Source organism: Sminthopsis crassicaudata, chromosome 4 (genome assembly GCF_048593235.1).
Source record: "Sminthopsis crassicaudata isolate SCR6 chromosome 4, ASM4859323v1, whole genome shotgun sequence".
Taxonomy (NCBI): domain Eukaryota; kingdom Metazoa; phylum Chordata; class Mammalia; order Dasyuromorphia; family Dasyuridae; genus Sminthopsis; species Sminthopsis crassicaudata.
Window position 1 is genome coordinate 258,193,291 of NC_133620.1, and position 14,321 is coordinate 258,207,611.

The following is a 14,321-nucleotide window of genomic DNA, read 5'->3' on the forward strand; positions in this document are numbered from 1 at the left end:
AAACGTCAAAGTGATATGAATGTGATGGTGTTATTTTTGTTATTTTTATTATTGCTAGTCACTTTTCCTTTGCTTAGGGCAGTGACTAACATTCTCAGCCTTTCCATTCCCTGCCCCAATCAATGAGCTTAATACTTAGCTCTCCTTAAGAAAAAAGTCTGTGAACATCTGGAATAGAGGCTTTTTAAGGACTTTTCCAACTTTAAAACCCTATGAATCTAAAATATTTTCTAAATATATTCTTAGCTTTTTTTTTCTACCCCCTAAATTTGATTTCATTTGAATAATGAGTTCTAACATTCATATTTTTAATACAAAAAATAAAGCAAATAAAACTATCCTTTCTTGGATCCCAAACTTTATTTATATATCATTTTAGTTAAGTTATAGGAAATCACAGGACATAAGGGCTAGAAAAAGCCAAGAACATCATCTAGTCCAACTTCCTTTTTTTGTGAATGAGGAAAATGAGCATTTCCTTTATTTAAAGACACCCCCTCCCCACCTGCACCCTCCTGTTGGTTTCAAGTAATATGTTACCATTAGTTTGGAGTAGAGGCTTTCATAAATGTATGTCACTCAGCATAGATAACAATTTTACAGGAAATTGGGGGGTTATCAAATGAAAAACTCAATATTGATGATTTTTGGAAAAATGAAATTGGTTCTTGATGTCTTCTTGCAATTTAATTATTATTTTCATTGAGAACTTTTCTTAACCTGAGAAATAAGGCTATTCTTCCCTATCCTGCTTATGTAGGAAATGACAAAATAAATCATGAAATGGTTTTAAAGTTCTCAGGCAGTTTTAATTGAAGAGAACTGAGAAATGTCTGTATTGAAACAGGAATGTCTGCAAATGATGCAGATTATGATTTCTAGTCCAGAAGGATTATAAAAGCAGACAGAAGAACTCTTAAAAAATCATAATCTACACTAGACCATAAACAAATCCAAGTTATATACATTTTTGATGACTTGCTACTTGAATTAATATTAAAAAGTTGAGAAGCATTAGAAACAAAAAGTTAATATCTAAAAAAAAATGGGCTGCTTAGATTTCCATTAATATTAGTCATTGTCACCCTTCAAGAGTTGCCTTTTGGTGTTTGGTTTCCGAGAAGTAGCAGCATTATCATTAACCATGTCTAGAATATGATATTCACTTTAGATGAAAAATGGCCCAATGATTTGGGCAGCATAGAATTATAACCACAGGAAATGGGCCAGCCCAACTGTGGCTCCTGCATATAGGAAATCAGAATTCATATTATGTATGATGACTTTCACATTTAAGCATCAGAGGTCTTTGGGGATTCAGCTTATAAAATTAAAAGTGACTGAGTATTCTTGCCTTTTTTGTCAGCTAAAATGGTACATATTTAGGATGTCGTGCTCACATCTGTCTTTCCAAAATTATGAAATGTGTTTTATTTTCTAGGGTCTGAAAGAATTCTTCCTAAAGTACTACTATGCAGTCTTTCTGTAGCATTAATCATTCCAATAGCTGTTAAGTAGAATATTTAGGAATTTACTAGAATGCTGACTGTTAAAACCCATGTTGTCTGATCACATCACATAATCTGAGAGCTGGAAAGGAAGAAATAAATGCAGGAAGTGTAGTCACTTGGTCTATAATCCCATGAAAAACCAAGGCGTTCCTAGCACCTTGTGGGTGGCAGTGACAAAATGACCTTTGCTATGGAGTCTCAGGGAAGAGTGGGCAGTATTGGAACTGATAGTACTGTTTTGTAACTGATTTGATACTTCAGTTACCTTTAACACTTTGGAGGTAGAACATACAAAACATATGTCTTAGGAAAAAATCATTTTGGTTAATGTTATGGCTTTAAGACATGAAAAACTATAGATATCACGATTCTGAGGGCAACTGTTTTTAAGATATCTTGGGTGTTGATATTCAGCAAATGTTAAATGATATCAGTGTAACTTGACTGTGTTAAGTCACAGGTAAAGGACAGAGTACTCCTTTATTTTCTCTTTGGGATCATGTGTCAGTTGTATCTCCATATGAAAAGATAATAATTCTGGGAAATGAGGTGTGTGACTATGTGTGTGGTTGCATGTATGTAACCATCTGGTGTTTAAACTGATTTCTAAGTTTGTTGAGACTGAGGCTGTGGATCCTAAAGACAACTGCTTATAAAAGCCATTTTGAACTTTATATTCTGTGAGTGAGATAATCTGGCAAACACTTTTCTGGACTGCATTTCTGCAATCACAATTTTAAATCTTAGTGAGAATGTACTGGATAGAGCTGGCTTTGAATTCATGAAGCCCTAAGTTCAAATCTCACCTCTGACAACATACTGGATGTGGGATCCCAGGCATATCATTTGACTTTTCATTGCTCTAGGCAAGATATCTAAGATTATGAAATGAAGAGAAGGTGCCAACCTGCATTAGTAGTGGAAAATTCCACACTCAGCTGTTCCTGATGCCTGTAATATTCTATAAATTAAAAGAGAGATAAATGTCTGAAGCTTCATTAAAGAGATGATAAATTTTGTTGAAAGAGATTCCAAGGAAAAAGAAAAGATTATAGTATTATTATACTAAGATTTTGGTTTTATTTATATTTGGATATTGGTGACCATTTTGTTTTTATTGGACAGACGGACTTTTGAATAAGATGCTGTTATTGAAAGGCTTGAAAAGGATTCTTGAGGTCTGGATGTAGTATTGAAGGGTAGTAGAGAATAAAGAAAGATTGTTTATGTATAGAACAAAGGAGGGAGGGAAAGAAAGAGGAGGGAGGGAAGAAGAAAAAAGGGGAGGGGGAAGGAGAAAGGGAGAAAGAGAGAGACAGATAGACAGACAGACACACAGAGAGACAGAGACAGATATTTGTGATTCCATGAAAAAACCAGGACTCTTGCATAATTCTTGGTGGTATCCATCACACCTTGTGGTGATGGATCAATGATAAAGTGACCTTTGCAATTGAGCCTTAGGAAAGAATGATCAGTAATGGAGGTGATAGTACCTACCTTATAGTTGATTTGATACTCTGGACTTCTTTATTTAACTCTTTAGAAGAAGCAAATATGATCTTCATTCCCTATATGAACATGGGCTGGATTTGGATTATCTGGGAAATGGGCCATTCCCTCTCCCAACATGACTACTCTCATGGTCAAACTGTTGTCTGTGCAGCTACCTCCCTTTTCTATCTTCACTGTGTTTGGTCTAGTAGAAAAAGTTTTGGTTATGACTGATAGAAATGATAAATAGCATCTTTTACATCATCTTTTTATATGCATAGACTCAATACATGAAGAGATACCATTGGATTATTTCTACATATTATTATAAACCTTCAGGTAGTTATATGTTTACTAATAGTCACATCTCTTTATCTTTTTTTCAGATGAACGGGACAAAGTTCAAAAGAAAACTTTCACTAAGTGGATAAATCAGCATCTCATGAAGGTCAGTTTGTATTTCTTGCAATTTTTGTCTTTGAGTAATTGAAGGTATGCAATTGGGATACTTTGACTTCTAGGTATCTAGACACATAATTAGTATGTGGTCTTTGTATAATAACAGAGGTGAGGAAATAAGTTTCTTAAGATTGCAGTTAGCAACATGTCATTGGCAAAGTATGTTATTACTTTGTTCTGGAGTATATTAAAAGTTAAAATAATGCTTCGGTGAGTTGGCAGATCGTAGCTTCTCAAAGTCTCATCTTCATAAGAAACCTTTCTTAATTTTCCTTAATGCTAGTGCTAGCTATCTGTTAATTATTGAGTATATATAATTTGCTTGTAGGTAGTAAACTCCCTTATGTATTATTCTAGTTGTTTGCATATTTCTCCTGTTAGACTGTGATTTCTTTGACAGCAGACACTCTTTTTCCTGTTTCTATAGTTCTTCTTAGCACAGTGCCTTATACTTAATCAATGCTGTCTAACCTATAGAGTACATGTCAAAATGCTGCCATTTAATTCTGAGCCAGAGATTTTTTTCATCATTTAAAATGATTTCCATAATTATTTCTATGATTGACTTTGTGGGTCTAAAAATACATATAGTTGGTATAAACAAAAATATGAGTTCCAAGATTTAGTTTCATTAAACTTGGTATGATGCAGAAAACGTCACTTATTATCTTATATTTCAATTACCCTACCTGCCAAATAGTTTTGAAACTCCCCCAGTAAAGTATTGATTATGATATTTTAGCCAGAATTCAACTTGGAAATAAATTGTTTTCCAAATGTCTACATGTTGGTCTGTTTTAGGTAAATCATCATTTTCACTTAGAAAATAGTGTTAGAAGTAAGTTTTCATAAAAGCCTATTTAACTTAAAATATATGAGAATAAACTCATGGCCTCAAACCATTTATAATTAAGAAGGTGTTTAATGATGATACTTAGTTTTATAGATTAGGAAATACAGGACTAGAGTACGAATTGACTTCCTCAATATTATACATTGGGATTTGAACCCAGTCCTTTGATTCAGGATCTGGTAGCTTCTACAAAAAGGATCAGAGATTCTAGAATATCATATTCTAAAAGTCAAAGGACCTGGGGTTACAAACAAGAATTAGCTACCCAGCGAGACTGAACATCATATTTCAGGGGAGGTGATGATCTTCAATGAAGTAAGCAGTAACTCTTACTTCATTGAAGTAAGAGACTTTGAAAAAAACAAAATTAAATAGAAAATTTAATCTTCAAACACAAGACTCAAGAAAAGCATAGAAAGGTAAACAGTGGAAAATATATATTATTTAAAGGTTAAACTGTTTACATCCTTAGATAGAAAATGCTATCTGTAATTCTTGAGAAATTTAGTTGTTATTAGGGCAAAGGGGAGCATCACATGGATGGAGGGAGGGGTTGTGAAAGGACTCTGATGTGATGATATCAAAGAATAAGACTTTAAGGGGTGGCAAAACATCTGCACTAGAAGAAGAGGAAAGGGAAGGCATAATGGGACAAATTATATCACATGAAGAGACACAGAAGATCTATTATAATTGAGGGGAAGAAGGAAGGGGGATGAGCATTGTTCTGAAGATTGATCACATCAGTTTTGACTCAAAGAGGGGAGGGAATAACTTAATCATTCAGTTGGGTGCAGCAATTTATCTAACCCTATAACCCTATAAAGAAGGAGGACCAGGAAGAGGAAAGAAAAGGGAGAGGCTGGATAGAAGGAAGGTCAGAAATACTAGGGAAAAAAAAGGTAAGGGGGCAGGGTGATAATGATAAGGTAGTGGGTGAGGTAAGTTAAAAAAAAAAACACAAAACCAAAATATTTTTCAGTATTCTGACCCCTTCTTTTTCTTCAATGAAAGGCATCAGAAAAAGGAGCAATAGTCATAAGAATCACATAATTCCTAAATGGTCTCTGAGAATATATGAAGGAAATATCATTGGGTTAAGAGCCCTATTTAGGGACTCTATCCACTGAAACAGATGTCAAATGCTCTTTGATTAGGTAACTAAGTTCTAAAGAATTCCTTGAGATTCAGAGAGGTTAATTATCTGGAGTCACACAGCTATAGAGTCAAGAGAAAGACTTTGAATTTATGTGGTCCAGGTTAAATTCACTCTACTTACTGTGTTTTGCTGCTCTTCCCTACTGGTCTACTAATTTTAGTTTTTATGTTGGCATTCTGAATGTAAAAATCCCATCCAGGGGCATAATCTTTTCCCATGACCCTCAGACTAATTAGCAAATCTAGCTTCTGAACTAGCTCTGGACTGGCAGAACTCATAAATATTGGGAGTGCAACAAATTATCAGCAGAACATAATTTCAAAGATCATTAGGAAAGGTCTGTTTTAATTGGAGGGAGGTGGGCCAAGTGCAAGCTGGCTGATCATGGTCACCAAAGGCAGGCAACGCAGAACTGGGGCAGTGGGGACTTCGTGCACTGGAGAATCTACAGGGAGGAATCTACAGCAGTATTGGCTACTTTGCCTTGGTTACAAGCCAGTAGATTAGCAGAGAAGTTATAAAACATCCAACACAAACACAAAAGATCAATAGTGAACCCCAAATGCCAGACTCTCTTGGGACCTGGCCACACCCACCCAGCATTGAAGTCAGTTAGCAGCTTGTAGAGGAAGCTTAGACAATCTCCCTTGCCCTAAAAGCAGATCTCAGCTTAAAAAAATGAGTTAAAAAGCAAAAAGAGCTTTGACCATAGATAGTTTTTATGGTGAAAGAGAACAGATTTCAAACCTAAGGAGATCAAAAGCAGATTGTCTCCAGATGAAGCCCCAGAGGGTAAAATAAATTGATCCCCTCATGCAAGGCTCTCCCAGAAGAAATTAGAAAGGAACTTAAAAGAGAGCTAGAAGGAAAAAGGGGGAAAGAATTGAGAACTTTGTAAGAGGGCTTGGAAAGGGAAACACAGAAATTATCTGGAAAAAATCCATTACAATAGACTAAGTAAAATGGAAAAAAAAAAACATATAATTCCTTAAATAATAGATTTGACAGAATGGAAAAAGAAAACAACTACCTAAAAAACAGAATTTGTGAAATGGAAAAAAAATCCATTGAACAAAACAACTCATTGAAAAATTTAATTGGGCAAATTCAAAAAGAATTTAAAAAAAAAGTAAAATCAGAACTGAACAAATGGAAATGAATGACTCAATGAGACATCAGGAATCAATCAAGCAAAACCAAAAAAATGAAAAAATAGAAGAAAATATAAAAATCCAATCCAATGTTGAACATATTGGCAGCTACTGAAGAAATCAAGTTATATCTGTATTGTTAAGCCTGAAACAAATGAAACATAATGAAGTCACAAATAGATATATGCATGACTTACAAATTCTTGATCAAAGGAGAGATGAATAACAGAATTTGTAGCATTATCATGTATCCAAAAGTACAGAGAAACATTTTAATGGAAAGCTAGAAAACCACTTTGAAGATAATTGCTAATTATTCACCAACATCAAATACAGAGTATGAACAAAAACAAGTCCTATGAAGCACCAAAATTAAGACAACATATATTTGAAATTTTGGTGACAAGTGTGAAAGTGAGCAGAAGGGACAGTGGCAAAATCAGTTAGATGGTAGATTTTAGGATCAAGAAATTCAAGGAAACAAAGGCTTGTCCACTATTCAGAAGCTTCATCACTGCAATTAATGTTTGCTTGTTCAAAAAGAAAGTCAGAGGGCATTGCTTGTGGTAAGAAAAATATGATTTGAAAAATCTTAATGGGAAAGAAGCAATTGATTCTAAGAGTGGGACTGAGCCATCACTCTCAGTTCAGGACCTATTCTGGGAGAAAATGAAGTTCTCTCAAGTCATTGAACAGTTAACAAAAGATTTAGTTTGCTCTAATAACAACAGAAACATGAAACAAAGATACATTGTACTTGGCTTTTTTTAATCAGTATTCTTAAATGACTAAAGTCAATATGGTGTGACTTAATTTAATCTCTGTACCCACAAAAAAAAAATCAGTGTAAGAAAAATAGTTGCAAATATAGTTAAGCTTCTTATGTATAATATTCTTAATTTAATATAATTATGTTAATTTGATGTTTAAAATGTAGTCTTTTCACATGAGAGAAGACTAAGAATAATTATATAATAAACTCAGATTACTTCTGAGTGTAATATGACATGCTGAGAATGAACAAAGTTATGTAAAAAGTGACATTAACTCTTTCAGGAGATGTTAAATATATTTATGACAGTTTTAGTTTAAAAATTGTATAGATCAATACAAGAAAGTTGAACAAGTAGTGTTTTTTTAATAGTATTTTAATATAACCATAAACTACTTATCTTTTGTATTTAACATTTATTTGGCCTATGTAATTATTTTAACATTTTTATTATCGCTTAAAAAGTTTTTTAATTTGTAAGATAAATATAATAAAAATATTAACGAAAGTGAAAATCTCAAAAAATTTGTTTCAAGATAAACATCATAAGAATAGAACTGATATTGCATTCTCAGAATATTTTACATGTGAAAAATCCTTCTTAGAATAACTTCAGTGGGTAAACCAGTGAATAATTTCCAACCTCTTCACTGTTCAATCAAGACAACAGATGGACATTTTCTTTGGTAGCTGACCTTTGCAAATTTAGTGGCTGAAAGCATACTAATGTTATTCTTTGTTTCCTATATTTGGTAACAAGTGGCCAAAAAAAATTGCAGCTTATGAGAAGGAAGAAATGAAAGGGGAAATCTGTCTTTGTATATGTCTATGATATTTATATGTAGAATGATTTCTGGACCCTATAACGTATTTTTGTTTGGGTATTTTTTTTCTTTTATCAATCTGTTGAATATCAGTCTGTTGAAATACACAAACTGAGGTATGTGGTGGGGACATGTGACATGGGAGTACAACCAAAATACACATGAATGGGAAAATAACATTCACTTATTTTAAGTCCTTTGTCTGTATTCAGACCTATTTGAACATTAGACCAAAGTGGAAATATAACTCTCTTCCAACTCTCGAAATTTTGTCACCTCAATCCCCCCATTTACTATGATTCTAAATATGTAGAAAATAACTATGATCACTTACCATCTTCATTTCTTCACATCCCACTCATTTATCAATCTGTTATCCCCATTTTGATAATTTATAAATTTGATAACATTTATAGAGTGCTTACTATGTGCCAGGCACTGTACTAAGCATTTTACAAATATTATCTTATTTGATCCTCTCAACAACCTTTGGAGGCAGATGCTATTATTATCCTCATTTTACAGCTGAGGAAACTGAAGCTGAGAGATGTTGAGTTGTCTAATGTCACGCAGCTAGTGTTTGAGCATAGATTTGAACACACAGGTCCAGAACTCTCTCCATTGTACTACCTGGATACCTCTAGACAGCTCCTCTCTGTTGAAGAGAGAAGAAAAGGTAGTCTGAGCATTGACTTTGGTAATAAACGAGCCACAATTTAAAATTGTTTAGAATATAGTTATGCGACTTACTATTTTTGCCTAGCACTGTGCCAAGTTCTGGGAATATAAAGGGGGAAAGATGAAATTGTTCTTGCCCAAGGAACTTGTGTCCTGCTGGTAGAGGAGAGGAGGAGTGAGATGGGAGAATACACAGATCAATACACATATATACATATATGTATATACATTCATACATAGACACATACAGAATCATATACATAAGGTAATTTTGAGCAGAGGTTTAGGAATCTTGAAGGAGCTTAGATTTCAAGAGGCTGAGGGGAAGAAAAAATGCATTCCGGGCATGAGAGTTTGAGCCAAGGAAAAGAAATAGAAGATGGCACATTTTGCATAGGTAATAGTATGATGTATTTGCCAGGTCTATAAAATATATGAATGAGAGAAATGGAAAATCACTCTGGGAAAGAAAGTTCAAAGACAGAAAGTGGAGAGTTTTAAGTACCACCAAAGAGTTTCTATTTTTTCCTCTGGGTAATAGGGAGCTATAAAGGGCAATTGAGCAGAAAGTCATGGTCAGATTATGTTTTAATAATATCAGTTTGGCAGTAGAATTATGGAGGGAAGAAATAAGGTAGAGAAACCTCATTAGGCGGCTACTCTGTTAATACAGAGTATGGGTGATTAAGGCTTGATTGATGGTGGAGGTCATGACATGGATTTGGAAAATGATGTGGAGATTGAATTGATAAAATTTGGCAGCAGATTAAATATGGAGAATAGAATTAACGAATTATGGATGATTATAGTTAGGAGCCATGGTGACTGGATGAATGGTAATTTCTCTTTTTTTGGATTATATTATTTTATTTTGGCTTTTCTGTTCTTATTTATTTTTGTGAGGTCTTTCAGAAGCCTTTTATTTTGATAACAACATTTCATGATAAATCCCCTCATTCCTTGGATACTCTCTTGTGACAAAGCAAAATAGTAAATCCAGCAGTAACATTTGACAGCATTTACAAATTTTGTAATTATATTCTCTCATTAGATGGTAATTTCTTCACATAAAAAAAGAAAATTATGAAGAGGCTTAAGGTTTTTTTGAGGGAAATGACAATTTCTCCTTTGGATATAATAGGTTACAGGTGGCTATGGGAAAATCAGTTAGAAATTTCCATAAGACCAGAGCCAGGAAAGAGAAATGAGATCTGGATATATGCCTCCCCCCAATATGTTATGTGTATATATGTGTGTGTGTGTGTGTGTGTGTGTGTGTGTGTGTGTGTGTGTGTGTGTGTATACATATATATGCCTCATCTTAATAACAATGATAATTGAATCTAAGGAAACTGATAAGATCAGACAGAATGTCAAGAAAAAGCAGAAGTACACTTACGATAGAAAAATAAGACACACACACACACACACACACACACACACAATCACAATGGAGAGTCATAGATTATGATCCAACAAAGGGAACTAAGGAATAAAGGTCATATAGATAAGAAGAGAATCAACAGAACTAGAACTTTTTCATAAAAGCAGAGGCAGGGAAGAACAGAGTAGAGAGCAGAGTCAAATGATGCAGAAAAATCAAGAAGGATCTGAGAAAAAAATTTTGAATTTGGCAATTAAACAATTTTTACTAGTCTTGCAGAGTAAGAGCCATTTCAGTTATAGAAGTCAAGATGATGAATTGTTGATACATAAGTAGGATATGAAGAAATTGAAGACCAGTAAGTGCTGATAGCTATTTTCTAAGTGTTTAGAATCATACGAAGTAGGAGATTTGGGTGACAGAATTGTTGAGAGTTTGACAGAGAGTCTCAACAGAGAATTGTAAGAGAGTTGCAATCTCTGATTTCATTCAAGAATCCCTTCTCCTGCTTCCTTGAGATAGTATTGTCCTTAAACATCTTCAGCAATGAAAAATTAAATGATCTTATAAAGTAAGACATTATAATTTTGGGTAGTATAAAAGTTCTTTCTTATGTAATGTTTATTTTCTTATATTATGAGTTTATGATAAAATAACTTATTATACCTTCACTTCTCAGAAATTCTGCTTTCCTTTTATTTACTGTTTTTCTCTCTTCTCAAGCCTTTTATCAACCTGACAGTTCTCCATTTCCTTTTTAAACTTCCTTTTATGTGTTACCTTCACCCAGTTGAATGTAAGCTCTATGAACATTGGGGTTCAATTTATTTCTGCTTGCTTATTTTATTCCTTGAGCTTAGCACAATGTCTAGCACCAAGTAAGTGTTTAAAAAATGCTTGTTGACTTGACTGAACAAAACTTCTCAAATATTTATAGCAGATGGTAGCTCCCTACTTCCTTGGGAAGATTGAAAGCTTCTAATCAGAGGTCCCTTAACTTTTTTCTTTTATTCAGCTCTTCATACTTCTTTGCCTCTTTTTACCTTCTTATATCCTATCTTGGGAATAGATATCCTTATTCCTTGCCAAGGTTAATGCTGTTTGCTCCTTCATTGATTACTCACAACCTTTTCAACTGTCTTCACAGTCTTGCTCCATCTGTTCTTTTTCTATCTTTCTACTTCTCCTTTTCAGTCAATTTATTATCTCACAAAGGCTTCCTTCAATCTTTCCCTTGTTTTGTCTTGTCATTCAAGGCCCTCTATAGATTTTACTTTGCCTTTTAAAATTTATCTTGTATTATCATCCTCTCATAGTGTAAAGTTTAGACAAATTGATCTACTTTTTGATCTCCAGACATATGCACCCCCCAAACAGCCTTTTTTCGCACTGTTCCCCAAAGCTGGTATAAGGTGTACCACCATATGTTGCATTCCAATTAATTTTAAAAGTCCTATTCTAAAAGATCCTTAGCAGTTAGTAAGCACAAGTCTTACCAAAATCTTTTCTCTCTGGATACCTACAACATATAATAGGTACCTAATGTTTGCTGAATTTAATTGAATAGAGTTGAAATTTGCCTCTTCCTAACTTCTTTCATAGTCTGTCTTTCTAGATACACAAGCTAACTGTGCTTCTTCCACAAGCTCTGAAGTAATTGAAGAAGTTGAATCAGTCTTTTCCAGGCTGAATATTCATTATTTGGTTCTTTGTTTGATGGTTTAAAAAGTGCTCCCTCTCCTGTTTGACTATCTCTGGATATGTTTCAGTTTTTCCATAATTCTTTTATTTAAAAAAATATTGATGTCTTTTGTTTCTTACATCATTAATAGTTAATCCATTATCCTCCTCCATCAATCCCCCAAGAGCCATCCCAAATAACAAATATTTTTAAGAGGAAAAAAAAATCAGCACATTGGATTGATACAATGAAAAACTTTGAAAAAATGTGCATTGTGTAATGCCTCTGCATTAAAGAGTTTGGTAGGCTGTCTTCTCATATTTCATTTGAATCATGCTTTTTCATATTTCTTTTTGATTTTTGGGTTTTTTTCAGTTTACATTATGCAATTATTGTTTATTATTTTCTTTGCTCTGCTTACTTAATTTTGCCTCAGTTCATATAAATCTTTCCATACTTATACTTCATTTTATATCATATAGCACAATAAAGTTTAGCTAATCCCTAATCAGTGGACATCTACTTTGTTCACAGGTCTTTATTATCACAAAAAGAGTTATAAATATTTTGGACTTTCTTCCTATCAATAGCTTCTTTGACCTAAAAGTCCAATATGGAGTCTCTGGTTCAAAGCATCTTGACTTATAGTCACTTTATTTGCATAATTCCAAATTGCTTTCTAGTATGGTTGTATCATTTTATAACTTCATCAGTAACATACATGTATGTATGCATACTTTTTGGTTGAATAAGAAATATTTTGTTGGTCGTGGTGCTAAGAATTTTTAATGCACAGCACTAAAATAGAAGGAAGGCTACCTCTTAAGAACTGAAAATTTGGGGCATTGGAGCATCACAATGTTTTCTTATCAAATAAATTTTTTTTGTTCTAGCAGTTATGGGAATTTCTTTAAAATAATCTTGTACAAGTTATAGGAATTTGGCTATATTGATGACCATGCCCAAGGTTATATTTTGAGTTACCCAGAGCTTAGCACAGTTCTTGGCACATAGTAGGAACTTAAAATATGTTTTTTAATTGATTGGCTGGAGAAAATGTAGTCATTCATACTCTTGTCTTTACCATGATGGAGGACTGTGGAATGTCAAACTTTATACTCAACATTTGGTTTTGCCTCACCAAAATAAAGAATGTAGGTCACTTTTATAGAATGAAGTTAACTTCTAGTAATAAAGAAAATAAATCTGGATTAAAAAATATGAACTTTTAAATTTGGGAATAGATATTACTCTCTCATTAAACCCAGCAGGTTGACCTTTAAATTCCAATCCATTAAAATATTCAAAGTACATAGAAAGGAAAACAATGATTAGTATTTGTTTTTTTCCTTTTTCTTCATAAAGTTATATTATTTAAGTTTTCTTCTTTTGGGGGAGAAAATGTCATTTTAATTGTTTCCCAGTTTTATATGCAAAGAGTGAAAAATGGAAAGAATGAGCACATGATATGGATTAATAAAAAGAGGATAGTAACTGAGTTGAAAAAAATATGGTAACATGAAGATAAACAAAATATGATACCTGAATGGCTGCACAAGAATTCTCTGAGCATTTCATAAGAGCTATTATCTATATTATTCAATTGGTCTCTATCTGTATTATTCCATTGGTCTCTGTGGCAGCATTGTAAGTATAAAGAGTCTGAAGTCCAGAGTTTGTATTCTGTCTTGACTGACTCCAAAGTATGTGACTTTGGGCAAATCACTTAAATTCCTTGGGCCTCAATTTCTTTATCTGTAAAAGGAAGGAGTTGGACAAAGTAGTTTTTGATGCCCTATCTGGCTCCAGAGCTAAAACCTCATTACTCTCTAGGATTCACTTTTCATAACAGAAGATAATTTTTCTTTACTTCTAATTCTAAAGATAAGAATCCATGCTGGTATGTAGAAATGAACTATTGTAGAAGTCTACATAGAGGCAGAGTTATAGAATACTGAGCCTAAAATCAGTTCCTGAGTTCAGATCTGACCTCAGACACTTACTAGCTGTGTGACCCTGGGCAAATCACTTAATTCTGTTTGTCTCAGTTTCCTCATCTGGAAAATGAGATGACAAATTACTCCAGTATTTTTGCAAAGAAAACTCCTAACAGTCACCAAGAGGAGGAGAAGAATAAAAAATAACTGAACAACAAGATTATTTAATTCTATGAATACTTTTTTCTCAATTTGGAAAAGGAATTAATGTCTGAAAATTGAATTTTTAGAAAAGTTATCTTTCTGTGACAAATTGCATGAGAAATGATTGACACAGCTAGGCTGACCACAGATAAAACTGTGAAATTATATTTTAATGTGTTCCTTCCCTTTTTAGTGTCTTTTTCAATCTTTTGGC

At 33.5% G+C, this 14,321-nt stretch overlaps 1 protein-coding gene and 1 long non-coding RNA gene across 2 annotated transcripts in view; one reads left to right on the top strand and one right to left on the bottom strand.

Annotated features, from left to right (window-relative positions):
- The window catches only part of DST (dystonin), a 570,187-nt gene that overhangs the window by 250,835 nt on the left and 305,031 nt on the right, over positions 1-14,321 (top strand). The window contains 1 exon segment of the mRNA XM_074310618.1: positions 3,392-3,453. Within this exon segment, the coding sequence (XP_074166719.1) occupies positions 3,392-3,453 (62 nt within the window).
- LOC141566276 (uncharacterized) overlaps positions 1-14,321 on the bottom strand; it is a 141,265-nt gene that overhangs the window by 55,852 nt on the left and 71,092 nt on the right. The window lies entirely within an intron of this gene.